This window comes from Lactuca virosa, chromosome 9 (assembly GCF_052849685.1).
Source record: "Lactuca virosa cultivar CGN04683 chromosome 9, Lactuca_virosa_CGN04683_v6, whole genome shotgun sequence".
NCBI classification, from domain to species: Eukaryota; Viridiplantae; Streptophyta; class Magnoliopsida; order Asterales; family Asteraceae; genus Lactuca; species Lactuca virosa.
The window spans coordinates 9,110,893-9,127,417 of NC_136434.1; the positions used below are offsets into that span (position 1 = coordinate 9,110,893).

Consider the following 16,525-nt stretch of genomic DNA (forward strand, 5'->3'; position numbering starts at 1 on the left):
CATTTTTATTGTGTTGCTCTGTATCCTGATTTTTATACGTATCTAGTTTCTGGGTTTATATTTTTTATGGACCAAACGTTTGATATTTTTTTCAATTTTGTATCGGTTGAAATTTTTTGGATAACCTATGATTGTCGATTGGATCCACCTAGGAATTTCCAACAAAATCAACATTGTAGGATCCATATTTATATGTTGCAAACTTGGGAGGAGTCACATTTTAATTTATTATATTTGTTTTCTGAAAGCATGAACTATAAATTCTAAAGTATAGATCATAAATTAAAAACTGCTTCTATACACTTTTCCATGCAATTTGTTTTATTTTGAGGTTTATGAGTTGTGTTTTATCACCATCAATGTGACTTGCAGTGATCACTTGAATATTAAGCACTTTTAAATGGAATTGCATTCACGTTCAAATCTCATATGCTTTTAAATTGAGTGGCACGTTGCAAAAAAAAATTGATTGTTTAAAGTTGTTAAAAGTTGAGCCGCCTTCTACCTTTATGGTTCTTATTTCATTGTCAAATTACATTTTTGGTCCCTGAATCTTCCAAGTTATCATTTTATGTGTTTATGTTTTTCTAAATTAACCATTTTGCAGTATATGCTCATCTCCTACTCCTACAGGGACCAAAAATGTAGTTTACTCGAGATTTAAAGTAAAAAGCAACTTTCAACAAAATTCTCAAACTATAGGGGCTTTGTTGTAAAGATAAATGTTTCCCGATTATGGACCTCTTGCGGCGTCGTTTCGTCGATAGAGCGTTCGAATTATAGACATCCTCCTCCTCCCCTTCCTTATCCCTCCTTTCGCTTCTCCAGTGAAGAGCATGAACTCTTTACTGCCAACGTCCGTCTACAAAGCGCCATTGTCGAATTTCTTCTGCATCAATCCTTCAGCTCTTAGATTAACTCCTCGATTTCGTGGCAAAAGCTTCAACGTTCACGCATCTTCAAATGAATTAGATACGAAAACGGTGGATGAGGGCAAAGAAGAGTATCAGGAATCGATTGGAGTTACGAATGCTGAAACAAAGAAAATTTCAGTTGGAGCAACATCGAGCACTCCAACGATCGAGAAAGACCTAAAAAAGGTAATACAAAAGCCTAATCTACAATTTGTTCCAAACTGTATACGAACGGTTGTGAATTTCATAATGAAATAAAAGAGCAGTTAACAAATTTAAGATAACATTTTTGTGGTAATCACTCGAAATTAGAGTAATATGATTAATCCATTCACCTTGAAAGCTGAAACAATCTCATTCCAATTCCAAAATTCTATGATTAATTGATGAATGCAATTACTGAATTACATTTGAAGAAACTCGTCTTTGGTTGAAGTGGTTGAAAGTTGTGATGATAATGAGTTGATCCTTGTGATTAAGGAAGGGATGGATATATGAGTTTTTACTGGGATAATTAAACATGGAAAACTATTGTATTTGGTTTGAACAGGTTGTCCAGAAAACCGCTGCTACATTTGCACCCAGGGCGTCCACAGCTTCAAAGAATCCAGCAGTACCTGGAACAACACTATACACTGTATTCGAGGTTCAAGCGTATGCATCAATGCTGTTGGGTGGAGCTCTCTCTTTTAACCTCATATTCCCCTCAAATGAACCTGATATCTGGAGATTAATGGGAATGTGGTCAATCTGGATGTTCAGTAAGTGCCACGACCACTCTTCACTCTTTCATAGCGCTTTAATTGAGTAAATTGTCTTTGAATATTATCATATGACCTGTTACACAGCTATTCCTTCCCTTCGTGCAAGAGACTGCTCAAAGAATGAGAAGGAAGCTCTGAATTATCTGTTTCTCCTTGTCCCATTGCTGAATGTTACAATCCCCTTCTTCTTGAAATCCTTTGCACTCGTTTGGTCTGCAGATACTGTAGCTTTTTTTGCTATGTACGCATGGAAGGTACCATAATTACTTTATCTGCACCTCTTTCACACCACTACTTGTAATCTTTCTCTGTTTATTAACTTGTATATTGATTTAATGTTTTGTGCAGCTTGGTTGGTTACAGAAAACTGATTAGCTAGGTCTTGCTATGAAGATCTTTATTCAAAAAAACAAGTGGATTTGGGGTTTTGGATGTTGATAGCTTGTTCAAGCCAAGGGCACAGGATCCGTTTACATTTTACAATAGGGTAGGGAAATGTATATGTGATATGATGATATTCATGTCCCTATGTGATGTATGGATGTGGTTGCATAGGTGTTGTATGTATGTTTACAATGTGTCTTAAGACAGGGGGATGAAATGAAATGTATATGGTGAGAAGGTGGGTTCAGTAACGGGTAATTATACGGTTGGGTCGGTTGACCTACAAACACTTTTTATTAACTTTACAAATAATTTAATGAATTAAATATGACTTCAAAAATGATTTAATGAATTAAATAATTTAATAATCCACTTTCTTTTAATAGAGCGATTTGGAGTTCCCATGCAGTTTGAATTCAAATTGAATCGTTTTCCATCTTCAAGTCATTTGCCATTCACCAATTGGCATATATCAGTTTAATTTTTAGGTTAGCTTAATTACTTGATAGGCTGAAATTGTCACCTCTACTTTTTTGATTCATAGTGTAAACGAATTATCCAAATATAAAACATGATACCAAATTACCAATCCATAATCTTATATATCAAGAAGTTGGGGCCAAAATAGTTAAGTTGCTTTTATGGATTAAAGTGAGTGAGATTGGATCGACCCAAAAACACCTTTTGTCCAATTTTCAATATGACAAATATATTAAATATTACATAGTTTTTAAAATACTAATGTAATTATTTTTACGAATAATTAATAGTTTTTAAGCATTTGAACATAGATGAGACGACTTTTACTTATTTGACATGTTTTCTTTTAAGCTAATAGTTCACAGTTTTGCGCTGTTAAAAACAAAAGAATCTTACACAACCCATTTATAGGTTAACAACCAAAACTGTGATATCTAATTCTAGTCATCAAAGGGAGTGAAGGATAAGTATAGTAACAAATTTCTCGGACATCTATGGTTTTACTCTCATGAGTCATGCTCTTTTTAAAATTTAATTTCGTCAAAATGGTGTTATTTGGATCCAAATTGTTAGAATAGAACGTCAACTTAATAAATGAGGGTAGAAGTTAGGTCAGGGAAAATAGGTTAAAAATCACAAGCCAACAGATTCCAACATCCAAGTTCACCAAGAGAAGCTTAAACCTGAAGCCCAACATTTGCAATTTACCCACCCAAAGGCCTATCACATGAGGGTAGATCACAAGGTACCATCAGTAGTTTTTTGGGCGTGCCAGGTTTTAAACCCTTGACCTTCCTTTAAGAATTTCACCCTTCATCTACTTGGCTCCCATTACAGGGGCAAAAATGATAATTTTGAGCCCCTATAAGCCTTAAATTGTGGGCTACCACCATGTTTTTAAGTTGGTCAAGAAGTTATTGGGCTATTCTGTTATTTGGGCTTTGAACCTGGGGTGTTGCACCTAAGTAGAAGTATATAACTATATTGTTCTCATCCTTTGTCTAAAAGGGTGTCCTTATAATGATCTATAAAGATTCAAGTCTTTTGGACAACAAAAATTATACTAATATGTATTCATAAAACTGGAGTGCAAGAAAATACATAAAGAAAAACCAATACAATTTTAACTTCTAAAACCTGATTTAGACATTGATTTGCATAAGTGTTCGCTAATTTGTAAGTACTATTTTCTGTCATGGATTATGAAAACTAATACATGGGAGAGACAAAATTAAAGTGAGATAATGTAAGATATTTTACATACCTCATAACATTTTGAGCATGTAGGCTCCATTAAATTCGTTCTTGTGCTAGCATAATCAAGATGCTACAAGTACTCTTCATCACTGTCCTCATCAAAATCAGAATCCGATCCATCATTTCTGGGTTCCATTAAAGTATTCATATCAAATGACGAATCATCTTCCATCTCCTCCATATCTATCGTGTCATAATTCATCCGTTCCTTGAATTTTGCATCAGAACAGTTAAGAAGCCAAGCAAGAGAACATTTAAGTCCCTTTTTAGCAACCATCCGATGCCTTGGTCTTATAGTTGACTCCAAACCATAAGTAAAAAAAGCCGGAAAATCAACTAACTCATCCAACTCCCGTCCCATCTTGCTTTCAAAATAATCAAAATTTAATTTCATTATATCCATATTCAAAGCAAGCAACTGTGGACACCCAACAACCATCTTTTTCACTTGATCTAATGAGAACCCACAATTTTTCAAAAAATCCACATGCTTAATAACCGGTGTGTTACTCAAGCTCACAATCTGTGGCATTTTCTCAATAATTTTCCCAAAATCTTCATGACTGAAATCGATTATGGAATTGAGGAAGCTTTGTTGTTTCAGCAACCTTGACCCAAGGTCCAAACCTATGATTTCAGGATACTGTGCAATGACAGAGGAAATAGACGCCTCCCTGACACCAAATTGTTTTAGGGAGTTGACATTTGGTTTGACTTTTTGTTCAAGTCCGAACCCGAGTATGTGGGGTCGTGTTTCGATTAGCCTGGCGACAGCTAATGTTGGTATTCCTAAACTTTCAAGATAATCAACAAAGGGTTTAATCACTCTTCCAACTCTCATTCCAAGAATCTCTGGATATCGAGTCAAAACCCCACCAATTTCTCTTCTTGCAACTCCAATTCCCACCAAATAAGCTACAGATGTGCTCATTGTCCCTTCAAGTTTATACCCCAAAACTTCCGGATACTTTTCAAGAACTCTAGGAATGTCATTTGGTTTGATGTCCATGCCTTCTAGATATTTAACAACAGGTGCAAGATCTACCACAACACTGGCATGAAGAACTTGAGGGTATCTTCTCAAGAAATCTGTCAAAGTAGATCGCCTAACACCCAACTTACCTAAATAATCAAGGACTGGGATCATGTTTTTCTTGACACTACAACCGAGGACAAGAGGGTAATTGTTAATGTCTTCGATTGTTAACCCTAATGTGTGAAGAAAATCAACACGTTCTTTCATGACATCAACTGTTACAGGAAGCTCCAACCCATCAAGCTCATCTGGTTCTATACCGATACTTTTTAAGAAATCATAAACACGGGCTCGATTTGCAATCCTTTCGTTCTTCATTTCTAGTAAGCTAGCACGGCTGTATATTGATGAGGATCCTCCTTGTTTTCGGTTCATACGAACAGAGTCTGATTTGGAGTCTATTGAATTTGATGCATATGGTCTACTGGAAACAGAACATTGTAATTTCGTGATGAAATTGATTCTCTTCTGGTATTGATTTGAAATCAGTATAGTTGGTGTTACAGGCTTGCAAAATGTAAGGGTAGATATCTCATGCTGCACGATTAAAATACTTGATTTTGGAATATGATTATAGCTTATCATCTTCATGCTCACTGCACATCCAAAGGAATCTGCACCAGAAAAATAGCAAATTAGGAGTCTAGGGCTTCAAAAGGAGTACATGAGGAACCATCAGGCTTACTCAAAAGAACAGATGAACTTCAGGTTCATTGTTTACAAGAAAAAAATTAGTTTAACAATTATGATGATAGTTATGGACTTACGTTAATACTCGGTGATATTAGATATAAATGCAATATAAACAGAAAACTAAGAAGCTTAAGGATAAACACTACAAAAAAGATGAGAAATTTGAACTGTGCATTGAACATACATAAACTAGGTTTGTTCACAAAAACGTAGAACAAAACTACAGATGAATTCAAGGTCCTTTGTGTACAAGAAACATGGAAATGTAACTTCTAAAAGAAAGATTATGATAATACATGAAATTATGCTATACGCATACATGCCTTAAATTATTTTCTATTTCTCTTCCAAACTGTAAATTTTAAGCATAAATTCACACAAACAGAAAAATAAAACCCTAAGGATAATCAGTGACAAGAAGATTTAAAAGTTGAACAACAATCAAACATACAGAAATGTACAATTGTTTACAGCACATTGAACGAAACTGCAAACACGAAACAGATGATTCAAGGATAACTGTTTAGAAGAAACATAGAAGTGTAACGGTTACAACAATAGCGATTATGATAGAGCTTGTAATTGAGTTATTAGTTTATCCCTTCTATTCTTTTCTATTTCTGTTCCAAATTGCTGATAAGAAGTGATATTAAGAGGGTGTTTGGCTAAGCTTATTTAAAATGATAAGCACTTTTTAACTTATAGTGGTGTCAAAATGGACTTTTTACAAAAGTGTTTGGATTAGCTTATCGGTGTCAAAACGCTATAAGCTGATAAGCACTTTTTAGTATTTGGCAAAAAAAAATAAACTCCTTATATGTGTAAAATGACCAAAAATGGGTTCCTTTAACATATAAGCATATAAGCATCTTAAGAACATCATTCAAAAACACCTGGAGGAAATCAGTAGCAACTCAGTAGCATCTATTATTCATTCCCAAGTTACCAACATAAAAATTCAAAAGTTCAACATTAAAACATGCATACGAAAGTACTATCCCTCTCAGGCATTTGATCAAACAGCTTGCCTGCAAACACATTCCAATTTTTTTTACAGAACACTAGACACATCAGATTTCATACATTTCAACATTAAACACAATTAGCAAATCAGAAGCAGCAAAATAGTAGTAGCAAATCAATTATCAATGAAAGTAAGAAATCACCTAACAGAATTCCAGGGAAGAACTTGAACTTTACGACTGATATTAAAAAAATACTACAGAAATTTCGTATGTGAAGAAGGAAATCACAGGAAAAGAAAACTTTTTGGGTAAAAAGAAATCGACCAACAACATCAATTGGTGATTTCAAAGAAAGCAGAAAAAAGAAGAAAGAAAGCAGAAAAAAGAAGAAAGAATGGAACCTGGGATTGGGTGCGACGGAGTTGTGGCTATTGAATGTCTCCGACCAGTGGCTTCACAGGGAGGCGACGGCGAGCAGGGAGAATCGACGTGAGGAGCAGATAGCCAGAGGCGATGTTGTAATCGTAAGTACAAGGAGTAAGGTTTTATCTGGTTAAGGGGCACACTGGTCAATTCTTAAATCAGGTGAAATTATCAAAATTGACTTATTACAGGAGCAAAATAAGCTATTTTATTAAGAGAAATTAAATATCCTCCTATTTAATTGAGGAGGAGGATTGAAAAAAATAAAAAATAAAAAATAAAATAATAGGAGGATATTTAATTTCTCCTCTTTTAAAGTTTCAATACAAACATTGTTTATACAGTTATACGTATCCGGTGATAAATAAATAGCTCAAAGTATGGTTACTCAAACACATAACCAACAAACTAAAGCCCCAAAGGACCAATGACCCCAGTTGAATTTGACAGAGATACCGGGTTATATACTCATATGGATGAAGGTCGGAGGTTCTACTCCCGGTTGGAGCACATGTGGGGATTTGCGTGAAGCCCACAAAGGGAAATTGGTCTTTGGAGGTCACAAAGGGAAACTAGGTATCATGGTAGCATGAAAATACTCCGTTGCACCACCGTTCTAAAAATAAAAAATAAAGTAGGATATTTCCACTTCATTATTTGATTATATCTGTGGATATAGTCCCTCTTGTATGACTCAACTATGAATTTGGCCTCTCACTTATAACTTATATTTGATTTAGTCTTTCTTCTATGACTCAACTATGAATTTGGCCTCTCAGTAATGACTTATAGTTTATTTAGTGTGTCTTCTATGGTTGTATACTATTTCAACACACATAAATATAGTAATGTGAAAACATAAAATATAAGCAAACTAATCAATTGGCAAGGTCTTAACTCTTAACATATTAAAATTCATGACCAAATTCAAAGAAACAAAACCTGAATAAAACCCCTAAAATAAAAAATAAAAAAATAAATAAAATAAAAAAACAGCCATAAAAAGCTGTTTCTATAACCTAAACCAAAATATAAAACTAACCATATAAAACATTTTGTAGTTTACTGACTTACCCTCCAAGTTTTTTATATTTCCGAAGATAAACACTTAAATAATTGTTGGAAGACAATATTAGAATCGTCTATATAAGTTTTCTTTTTCCTTTTTTTTCATTTTTTTTGGGTTTTTTAGTTTCTTACATCAAGTAAATCGTCATTTTACCTTGCATTAAAAAAGGACCTACAACTCTAAAAGACCATTTCTTCCTCTTAACTGTATGCTTACCCTGTCCGCTTATTGAGTTAAGTGAGTATTTGACATGTTTTCATTACAACCGCACAACCTATCATGTATCATAAATTCATAATGGCTACAAGAAAATCAAGCATTTGACCCCTTTCTAACAAGTAGAAGATATAAATTGTGTTGTAATTTTCATGAAATGCAAATGCTAGCAGAAACAAAATTGTTACAGCTGAGAAAGAAAAGAGTAAAAATTCAAGTTGATACACAATCCACAACCCAACAAATCCTTCAATGGTAATGATACAGATTAGTTTCTATTAAGGAGTAAGGAGTAGAAACTATTTAATGGCCATACATATATATGATATATGATATATGATATGAATCTATCGTTTTCTTCGAGTTGAGGTTGATGAGCTTCTTCGCTCAGCTTCTCTTTCAGCAACCAAAACAGAAAACTCAGCAGCGAGCATCTCGTGTATATTCAGACCCTTGGAGCTGCTCAGATCAACAACCTCCTGAATCACATCAAGTGTAATGCTAAATCCCAATGTAGACAACACCCTGATAGCATTTGCAATCCTGCATATATTTTCCTTGGTTTCTAACGGAGTGTATGCTTGTTCTTGTTCTTCAAGGGTTGTTTGGGATTTGTTTGGGGGTTTAATCGGTTCGTCTTCTACCATGTTATCTTTAGTTTCGACATGTTCACCAACCCAGATGAAGCCATTACAACCAAGTATGAGGTCGATTCCATACTGTTGTAGATGATGGAAATGCTGTTTGCGCCTCTTTACTAGATATGGAGACACTGTCAGCATCTGACCCCTTTCTAGCTGCACGTGCAAATTACCATCATCATAAATCCTTAAGCTATAAAAGAAATACATCTTCCATTAAGATACACCAACAAGCTCACAAAATGACAATGTCTTGGAAGGAATTAGAATCTTTCCATACTTCTGGACAAGAAAAGACAACATAAACACAACACGTCCACATATGTTATAGTAAAGCAAGCCAAACCTTTCCATATTTCTGGCTCCTTGCTTGCAGTTGTAGACTACCATCACGCATGAAATCACGGACTTCAGCCTACAACAAACAGCATAATGATTAATGGGGGCATTCATCGAGTATAAATAACAAAATGAATACTAAGGTGTTGTTTCTTTTTTACAAAATGGACTTAACTAAGTGAGTTGTGTATGAGTGTTTCTTTTTAACTTAATGCAGAAAGGAGAAGTTAACAGAGAAATTCAGGAAAAGAATCAAATCTAACTTTTTTATATAAACTTGCATTCATTTATTGTTTTCTTCCAAGTGTATCGTCTTTTTCTCATATATGTTATAAACATCATTTATCCAGACAGCACTTCATTTTGGACAACACATGGACACGGTAACTTACACAGATGACGTCATTCTCTTCAAAAATGCTACGCATGTTGAGCTCATCAACTGCAGTCCGTCGCCTCTGCCAGTTTAAGGATGATCATGAGAAAGACAAAACACAACAATCCAAACAAGTTTGGAAATAACAAAGAAACAAAGTTGATAGGTACACTAATATACAGATCATACATCTTTCTCGCACTATAACAAAAAAAAAAAAAAAAAACTAAGCCAGGAAGCATACACAGAGCATTATTGACAAGTCATACACGTTAACATGACCATATGATATATACCTGGATGCCATCAGGCAAATTCATTGAAGAAAGCATCAGTACTGCATCTTGGCTAAAATTAATCTCCAATCTCCACCGCTTCGGAGCAACCTTCAAATATATCATGAAAAACAAAACTCTGTTAACCAAAACATTTTAAAGCAACTGCTACAAATTTTATCTTTTCAGTTGAGAAGAACTGCATATATGCGGATTAAGCTATTGGTATAAAACTAAAGTGAACAGAAGTAGTTAGGACTTGCCTCAAGAACACGGCCTACTATGATATCACCAACCTCAGGCTTATACCTACACCAATTTCAGATTCAGCATTAAGCATTTAGCTTCAACTCTTATGAAACATAAAAAATTCAGGTAAATAGATTGCTGATGACCTGGCTCTCAAAGTGCGAACATAGACCAATTTATTTACACGTTCGATTACTCCACACACGGTTGCCACGACCTCACCCTCAAGCTTTGTCGTCCCATGACCCCTAAAATATTACAATATGGAACAAACAAGGAAAAAATCATTTCAAAATTTAAGCTTAACGATCCTATAAACCACAAATTCCATGATTCCTAAGACTATATTAGGATAAATGAGGATGGAAATGGACATGGTTTGTATTTGTTACTACAAATTTGGTACTTGCTCATACTTTTCGGCATCGTTCATTGAAGTACATAAATAAAAATCAAAATAAGCAAAAAAAAAACCCACAATATTTACATATGCATATGGAAAGTAAACATTAGTTAGGGTTTATATTTACTTGAGAACACCATCTTCTTGGTTAACAGGGATAGAATCGGCGACAGTGACTGAAGCATCAGAATTGGTTCCCGAAGACAGAGATTCCAACAGTTCGAGTGCTCTTTGCAGCCTTAGTTTCTGTGTTTGATTCAATGATAGCTCAATGCCTCTCATCTCTTCAATTGTGTTTGAATCTGTTGTAAGGAAAACAGACGCATAAACTAGGGGTGAGCATCAGGTGGTTTAGGCTGTTTTCGGGTTAGTCGGTTTGGTGTTCATCACCAAACCAGCCGCGTAATAAATTGGTTTAATCGGTTTAGTGGTAAGTCGGGTTCCGTTACCCAGTTAACAAAAATACCAATTTGGTTTGGAAATTTACTTAGATTTTTTTCACCAGTGGATATCATTATTAAGAACAGGAATGCTCGATCTTGGTAATGTATTTAGAAATCATTCATCATTATACTAACGAATCGCTGAAATCATGTTTCTATTTCTTGCATATAACTCCAAGTCAAAATACCAAAAAGACTCTAAAAATGTAAACTCTTCCAGACTCTTGTTACTCGATAAACAATTAGGAATATACTCTTAACAAGAAAAATCAAAGCTAGGATTTCAGATTTTGTACCGAAGCAGGAGGAGAAAGTCGTAGGCTGAAGCAGGAGGTCGCCGCCGGTCGCTGTGTCTTCGTCGTCTGCAGTTGAGAACGCGAACGAGAGTTGTGCGAGAGGAGTATGAGTATCTGTGAGAGAACGAGAGTAAGGCCTCAGGTCGTCGTCTTACTCTTTTTCTTATTTGACGCAGGTATTGAAATTTAGTCCATAAACCTTAAACCCTTGTTTTCAATTACAAAAAACCCTACCTTGTCTGAAATTTAGGCCCAAATTTTAAAAAGCTATATGATTCAATCCGAACCTGGTTTTGGATGAAATACTTGACCCTGAATTATCATAGCAAAATACATCATTAAAATAAATAAATAAATAGATAAATAAACATATTTTTGGGTTATTTATTGAAAAAATTAAGTAGATGAAATTCTTTTGGCCTAAAAATCATCAATTTTTTTTTGACTCTCTAAAAAAAGTTGTTTTTACGTATTATCCGATACTAGGTGCGAGACCCGTATCTTATACGGGTTTGATAAAACAAAATATTAAATATGAAAGTTTAAACAAAAATTTATTTAAATTTGAAATTTTAGATTTGAAATTTAAAATTTAAAATTTGAATTTAAAATGAAACATATTAAATACTATATGAGTACTAATATTGTAATTTATTGGTTATTTTAAATTAAAACAATTATTAATTGAGGTGTAAATATGATGTTTTAATTAAGAAAAGATAAGAAAATGACAAATGAAAAAAACATTTATTCAAAAATACCAAAAAATGACATGTGTCCAAGTTAATGAGAGAGTGGCATGTAGCAAAATTATTTTCATTTATTATGGAGGATTAGTTAACGACATGACATTTAGTGCTGAATCACTTGATGTGATTTGTCCAAATTTAGTACTCGAACCTTTTTTTTCAATATGAAAACCAAACTAAATTCCGAATACATAAATTAAATATTCTCTTACATTTCTTCCTACGTATCCTCCTATCCATCTTAAATGGTAACATGTGTTACACAAGTATATTAAATTATTATTATTTTAATTAAATATGACACATGTCATCATTTAAGATTGGTAGGAAGAAAATGTATGAATATATTTAATTTCTCTTCTGGATAATTCATACCAAACCAGAAACTGAATCCCAATTTGGCTAAAATGATATAAAAGCCTTTAACTTTTCACAAAAATATTGGTTTTACCATTGGACGTGTTTTAGGTTTAGTAAAGCTGGATGTTTTGTTTAGTTTATTTATTTATATATTTTTAGTCGGTTTTCAAGTAATCTATCGGTTACCTAATGCCAGTAAAACCCTTGAGTTTTTCAAAAATGTTCGGATTTACCCTTAAGTTATCAAAAATATTTGGATTTACCCTTACTTTGATTGTTATTTTTATTATTTTGATTATTAGTATTATTACTATTACTATTACTATTATTATTATTATTATTATTATTATTATTATTATTATTATTATTACTATTATTATTATTATTATTATATTTTTAAATGTATAAAAATATTTTTATTGATTCAAATATATTTTTAAAAATATATATACTTGTATTTAGTATTTATATACATTTGAAAGCCTATGTATTCCTTTAAAAATGTATTTATATATTAAAAATGTTTTTATTTGTATTTAGTAGGTATAAATATATATTTATTTCATATAAAAATATATTGTATACATATAAATATAAAAATATATATTTATAAGGTTTATATTATATAAAAGATATAATTATAGATAAGTTTTTAAATATAAAAATATATATTTATAAGGTTTATATTGTACATATTAATAAATATAAATATGTATTTATTTTATTTCATATTTATATGCATACGATAGTTTCTATAGAAAATAAATACATATTTATATTTTATATCTATTAAATAAAAATAAAAATATTTTTAAATGTATGGATAAGTGTGTAAATGTATAAATATGTTTTCGTTTGTATTTAATAGATATATTTATTTGTATCACATTGTATTTAATAGATATAAATATTTATTTATTTTGTATAAAAACTATCGTGTATATATATAAATATAATATAATATATATATATATATATATATATATATATATATATATATATATATATATATATATATATATATATTCTACTTAGTAAACAAACACCAAAAACTTTTTTTTTTGTTTTGGTTGATTAATCACTCAAATAATAAAAAAAAATGTTTTGTTTATATGTATTTTACCATATATATATATATATATATATATATATATATATATATATATATATATATATATATATATATATGAAATAAATACATATTTATAAGTATTTATTTCATATATATATATATATATATATATATATATATATATTAACATAAATACTTATTTATATAAAATAAATAAATATTTATACTTAGTAAACAAACACCAAATTTTATTTTTTTTCTGTTTTGGTTGATGAATCACTCAAATAATTAAAAAAATGTTTTGTTTATGTGTATTTTACCCCATATATATATATATATATATATATATATATATATATATATATATATATATATATATATATATATTTATTTCATATTTATATTACTAAGTATTTATATTAAACAAATACATATTTCATATATATATATATATATATATATATATATATATATATATATCAGTGGCGGATCTAGAACAAAATATCACGTGGTTCCCAAATTAAGTGAAGCCAATAAAAAAAATCACCAACACTTGTGAGGGGTCGGGTCGGGTCGTGTACGATTTAATGAAATATAACTGAAAAAACCGATCAGGCACCACCAATTAAATTTTTTAAAAAGCCGACTAAAATATAATTGAAAAAACCGAACGATTTAATAAAAACTAGTTGATTATTAGTGCATTGATACCTTATCGTTTGATAAAACTATGTATTATATTTAACCCTATATATTTAACAACACAAATGCCCCATTTAACTTATTTTTATCTTCTTTTAAAATGATTTTTTAAGACATTTTTAAAAAAAAAAACAAACTCAAGGTAGGTCCTTTATTTTTTCTAAGGTAGTTCTTAATTTTTGTTTTATATATATTATAAATGAAATTCAAATTTTAGGTAGGTCCTAGGACCTACCTTCTTACTTGCTAGATACGCCCATGTATATATATATATATATATATATATATATATATATATATATATATATATATATATATATATATATATATATATATATGAAACAAATACATATTTATACTTAGTAATATGTACAAATACATATAATTATATCTTTTATTCAATATATGTAACATCCCAAAAATCATAGGGTAAAAATTTCATTTATAGTAAAACAATCATCAGAGTAAAATCTCAAAATCACGAATTGTGGAAAAACACGGGTGTATGCGCTGCGATCAAGTCGGATCGTTCCCTTTCGAACCGGAAGTATCTGAAACCATAAACCATAAAATGTAAGTACAAAGCTTAGTGTGCTCCCCAAAATACCAAATACCATAGATATCATATAACGGGTACTGCCCAAATGAGATACGGGCCCCGCCCACACTCGCATAATGGGCCTCGTCCAGTGATATATGGGCCCCACCCACACTCGAATAACGGGCCCCGCCAAATGAGATACAGTCCCCCGCCCACACTCGAATAATAATGAGATACGGGACCCGCCCACACTCGAATAATAATGAGATACGGTCCCCGCCCACACTCGAATAATAATGAGATACGGACCCCGCCCACACTCGAATAACGAGCCCCACCCAATAAACATACATATACAAGTACAGTATCACACTGACAACAAGTATAATAACATAACCAAACGAGGGTCGGCCTTGGTGACTTAGACCCTCTAAACCCAATGAGGAAACTCACCTCGACAGCTGAAACCACGAATAATCTATGCCTGCTGATCCGCTCGAATCCCTGCGCTATCAACAAATGACACCCAATTAACAATTGGGTTCCAAACCAAATCCAATAATCCATAAATAGGGTAAAAGACCATTTTACCCTTTACCTAGTTTGGTCCAAGACCAAGGCCCAAACTCTCCATCATAAAGGCCCACAAATCAAAAGTCGTCCAAAGCCCACTTATGGCCCAATTTTTCAAATTGGGCCCAACCCTTACATAGGCCTTACTCTAAAGCCCAATAACTTTTCCTGATCCAAAATACATGTCTACAAATGGTCCAACAAATTCCTAAGCAAATCCAAGCCTGAACGATAGCTCAAACCCAAAATGACACCACAAGGCCCTAAGCCTTATGATAACTGATGATATGGCCACAACCCCGAATAATGAAGAAATCTGAAACCGAGTGTTACAACTCTCCCCCACTTAAATTAGATTTCATCCTCGAAATCGCTCTTTACTAACACTCATATCATACCAAGCAACCCGAGGAACGCAACCGAAAACCCTGAGCATACAACGACCTTCACAGAGCAACTAAACCCAACCCTGGCAGAACTCTCCGACACGACGAAGACGAATCCATAAACCCATGCATAAAACCACTTCTACCTTTCTGAAGCCTAAAGTCTCAGGTTGGTTTGACCCCCATATAAACTGCCCACACTAAACCATTACCATGTCAATTCCACATTCCATACCAAACTAAACAGAACACTTTTCCAACCCTGATTATCTTGATGCTACCATTGGGAACAACGTCACTAATCATAAACAGCTGCAGAACACTTATACTTGACAAAAGGCTCAGATAATCCTTCAAGTAGAAGATTCATCCCTGTAACGGTTAGAATCAAACGAGAGTTGCGCAACAGGGTCAAATCAATTACTCTGGGATTATTTAATCCAAACTGCAAGTGACTTAGCATTTCTCGAACAACAATCTACTCCACACCTACAAATCCCAATTCACTAATACTGCCCGAAACATCGCTGCCTCCTAACTGCTTTCCAAAAGCAACCGAGACCTCCCTGGTCCCAACTTGTATGCCAACTATCTGAAATACCAGATTCCCGCCCAGTCTCCCCATGCGACTTCCAAAAGAAAGCCTCAACTGGCAATAATTACCCAAACCATCTCACCACCAAGCCCAATGCTAAATTGAATGCTACATGACCAACTGTAGTCTTTTATCAAACTCGGTCTCCCACGACCTACCATTTCCTGATTCCCAGCATGTTGTGGACTTCCCATAGTTTTACAAGCTGACCCACTCTGGTCCTAACCATCTGAAAAAATTTGTGACCAATCATGGATTTGCCACACCCTTATCGATGCATAGGGACCGGTGAATGTTACGGGCCACTCCGCAGTCTTACAACAC

The 16,525-nt window shown here is 33.0% G+C and overlaps 3 protein-coding genes across 3 annotated transcripts; 1 reads left to right on the forward strand and 2 right to left on the reverse strand.

Moving 5' to 3' along the window:
• Positions 1 to 749: 749 nt before the first annotated feature.
• RPH1 (resistance to phytophthora 1) lies at positions 750 to 2,313 on the forward strand. Its single transcript, XM_079074481.1, has 4 exons — positions 750 to 1,100; positions 1,465 to 1,675; positions 1,763 to 1,932; positions 2,027 to 2,313. The coding sequence occupies exons 1-4, from the start codon at positions 837 to 839 to the stop codon at positions 2,051 to 2,053; spliced, it is 672 nt and encodes a 223-aa protein (XP_078930607.1). The 5' UTR covers positions 750 to 836; the 3' UTR covers positions 2,054 to 2,313.
• Positions 2,314 to 3,584: 1,271 nt separating this feature from the next.
• On the reverse strand, positions 3,585 to 7,038 carry LOC145138371 (transcription termination factor MTERF4, chloroplastic-like). The gene is made up of 2 exons (XM_079072466.1): positions 6,895 to 7,038; positions 3,585 to 5,449 (listed from the first exon to the last, which is right to left on the reverse strand). The coding sequence occupies exon 2, from the start codon at positions 5,424 to 5,426 to the stop codon at positions 3,870 to 3,872; it is 1,557 nt and encodes a 518-aa protein (XP_078928592.1). The 5' UTR covers positions 5,427 to 5,449; positions 6,895 to 7,038; the 3' UTR covers positions 3,585 to 3,869.
• Positions 7,039 to 8,365: 1,327 nt separating this feature from the next.
• On the reverse strand, positions 8,366 to 11,356 carry LOC145135638 (exosome complex component RRP4 homolog). The gene is made up of 8 exons (XM_079069890.1): positions 11,224 to 11,356; positions 10,612 to 10,786; positions 10,228 to 10,329; positions 10,096 to 10,141; positions 9,854 to 9,943; positions 9,574 to 9,639; positions 9,189 to 9,257; positions 8,366 to 8,998 (listed from the first exon to the last, which is right to left on the reverse strand). The coding sequence occupies exons 2-8, from the start codon at positions 10,764 to 10,766 to the stop codon at positions 8,549 to 8,551; spliced, it is 978 nt and encodes a 325-aa protein (XP_078926016.1). The 5' UTR covers positions 10,767 to 10,786; positions 11,224 to 11,356; the 3' UTR covers positions 8,366 to 8,548.
• Positions 11,357 to 16,525: the final 5,169 nt, after the last annotated feature.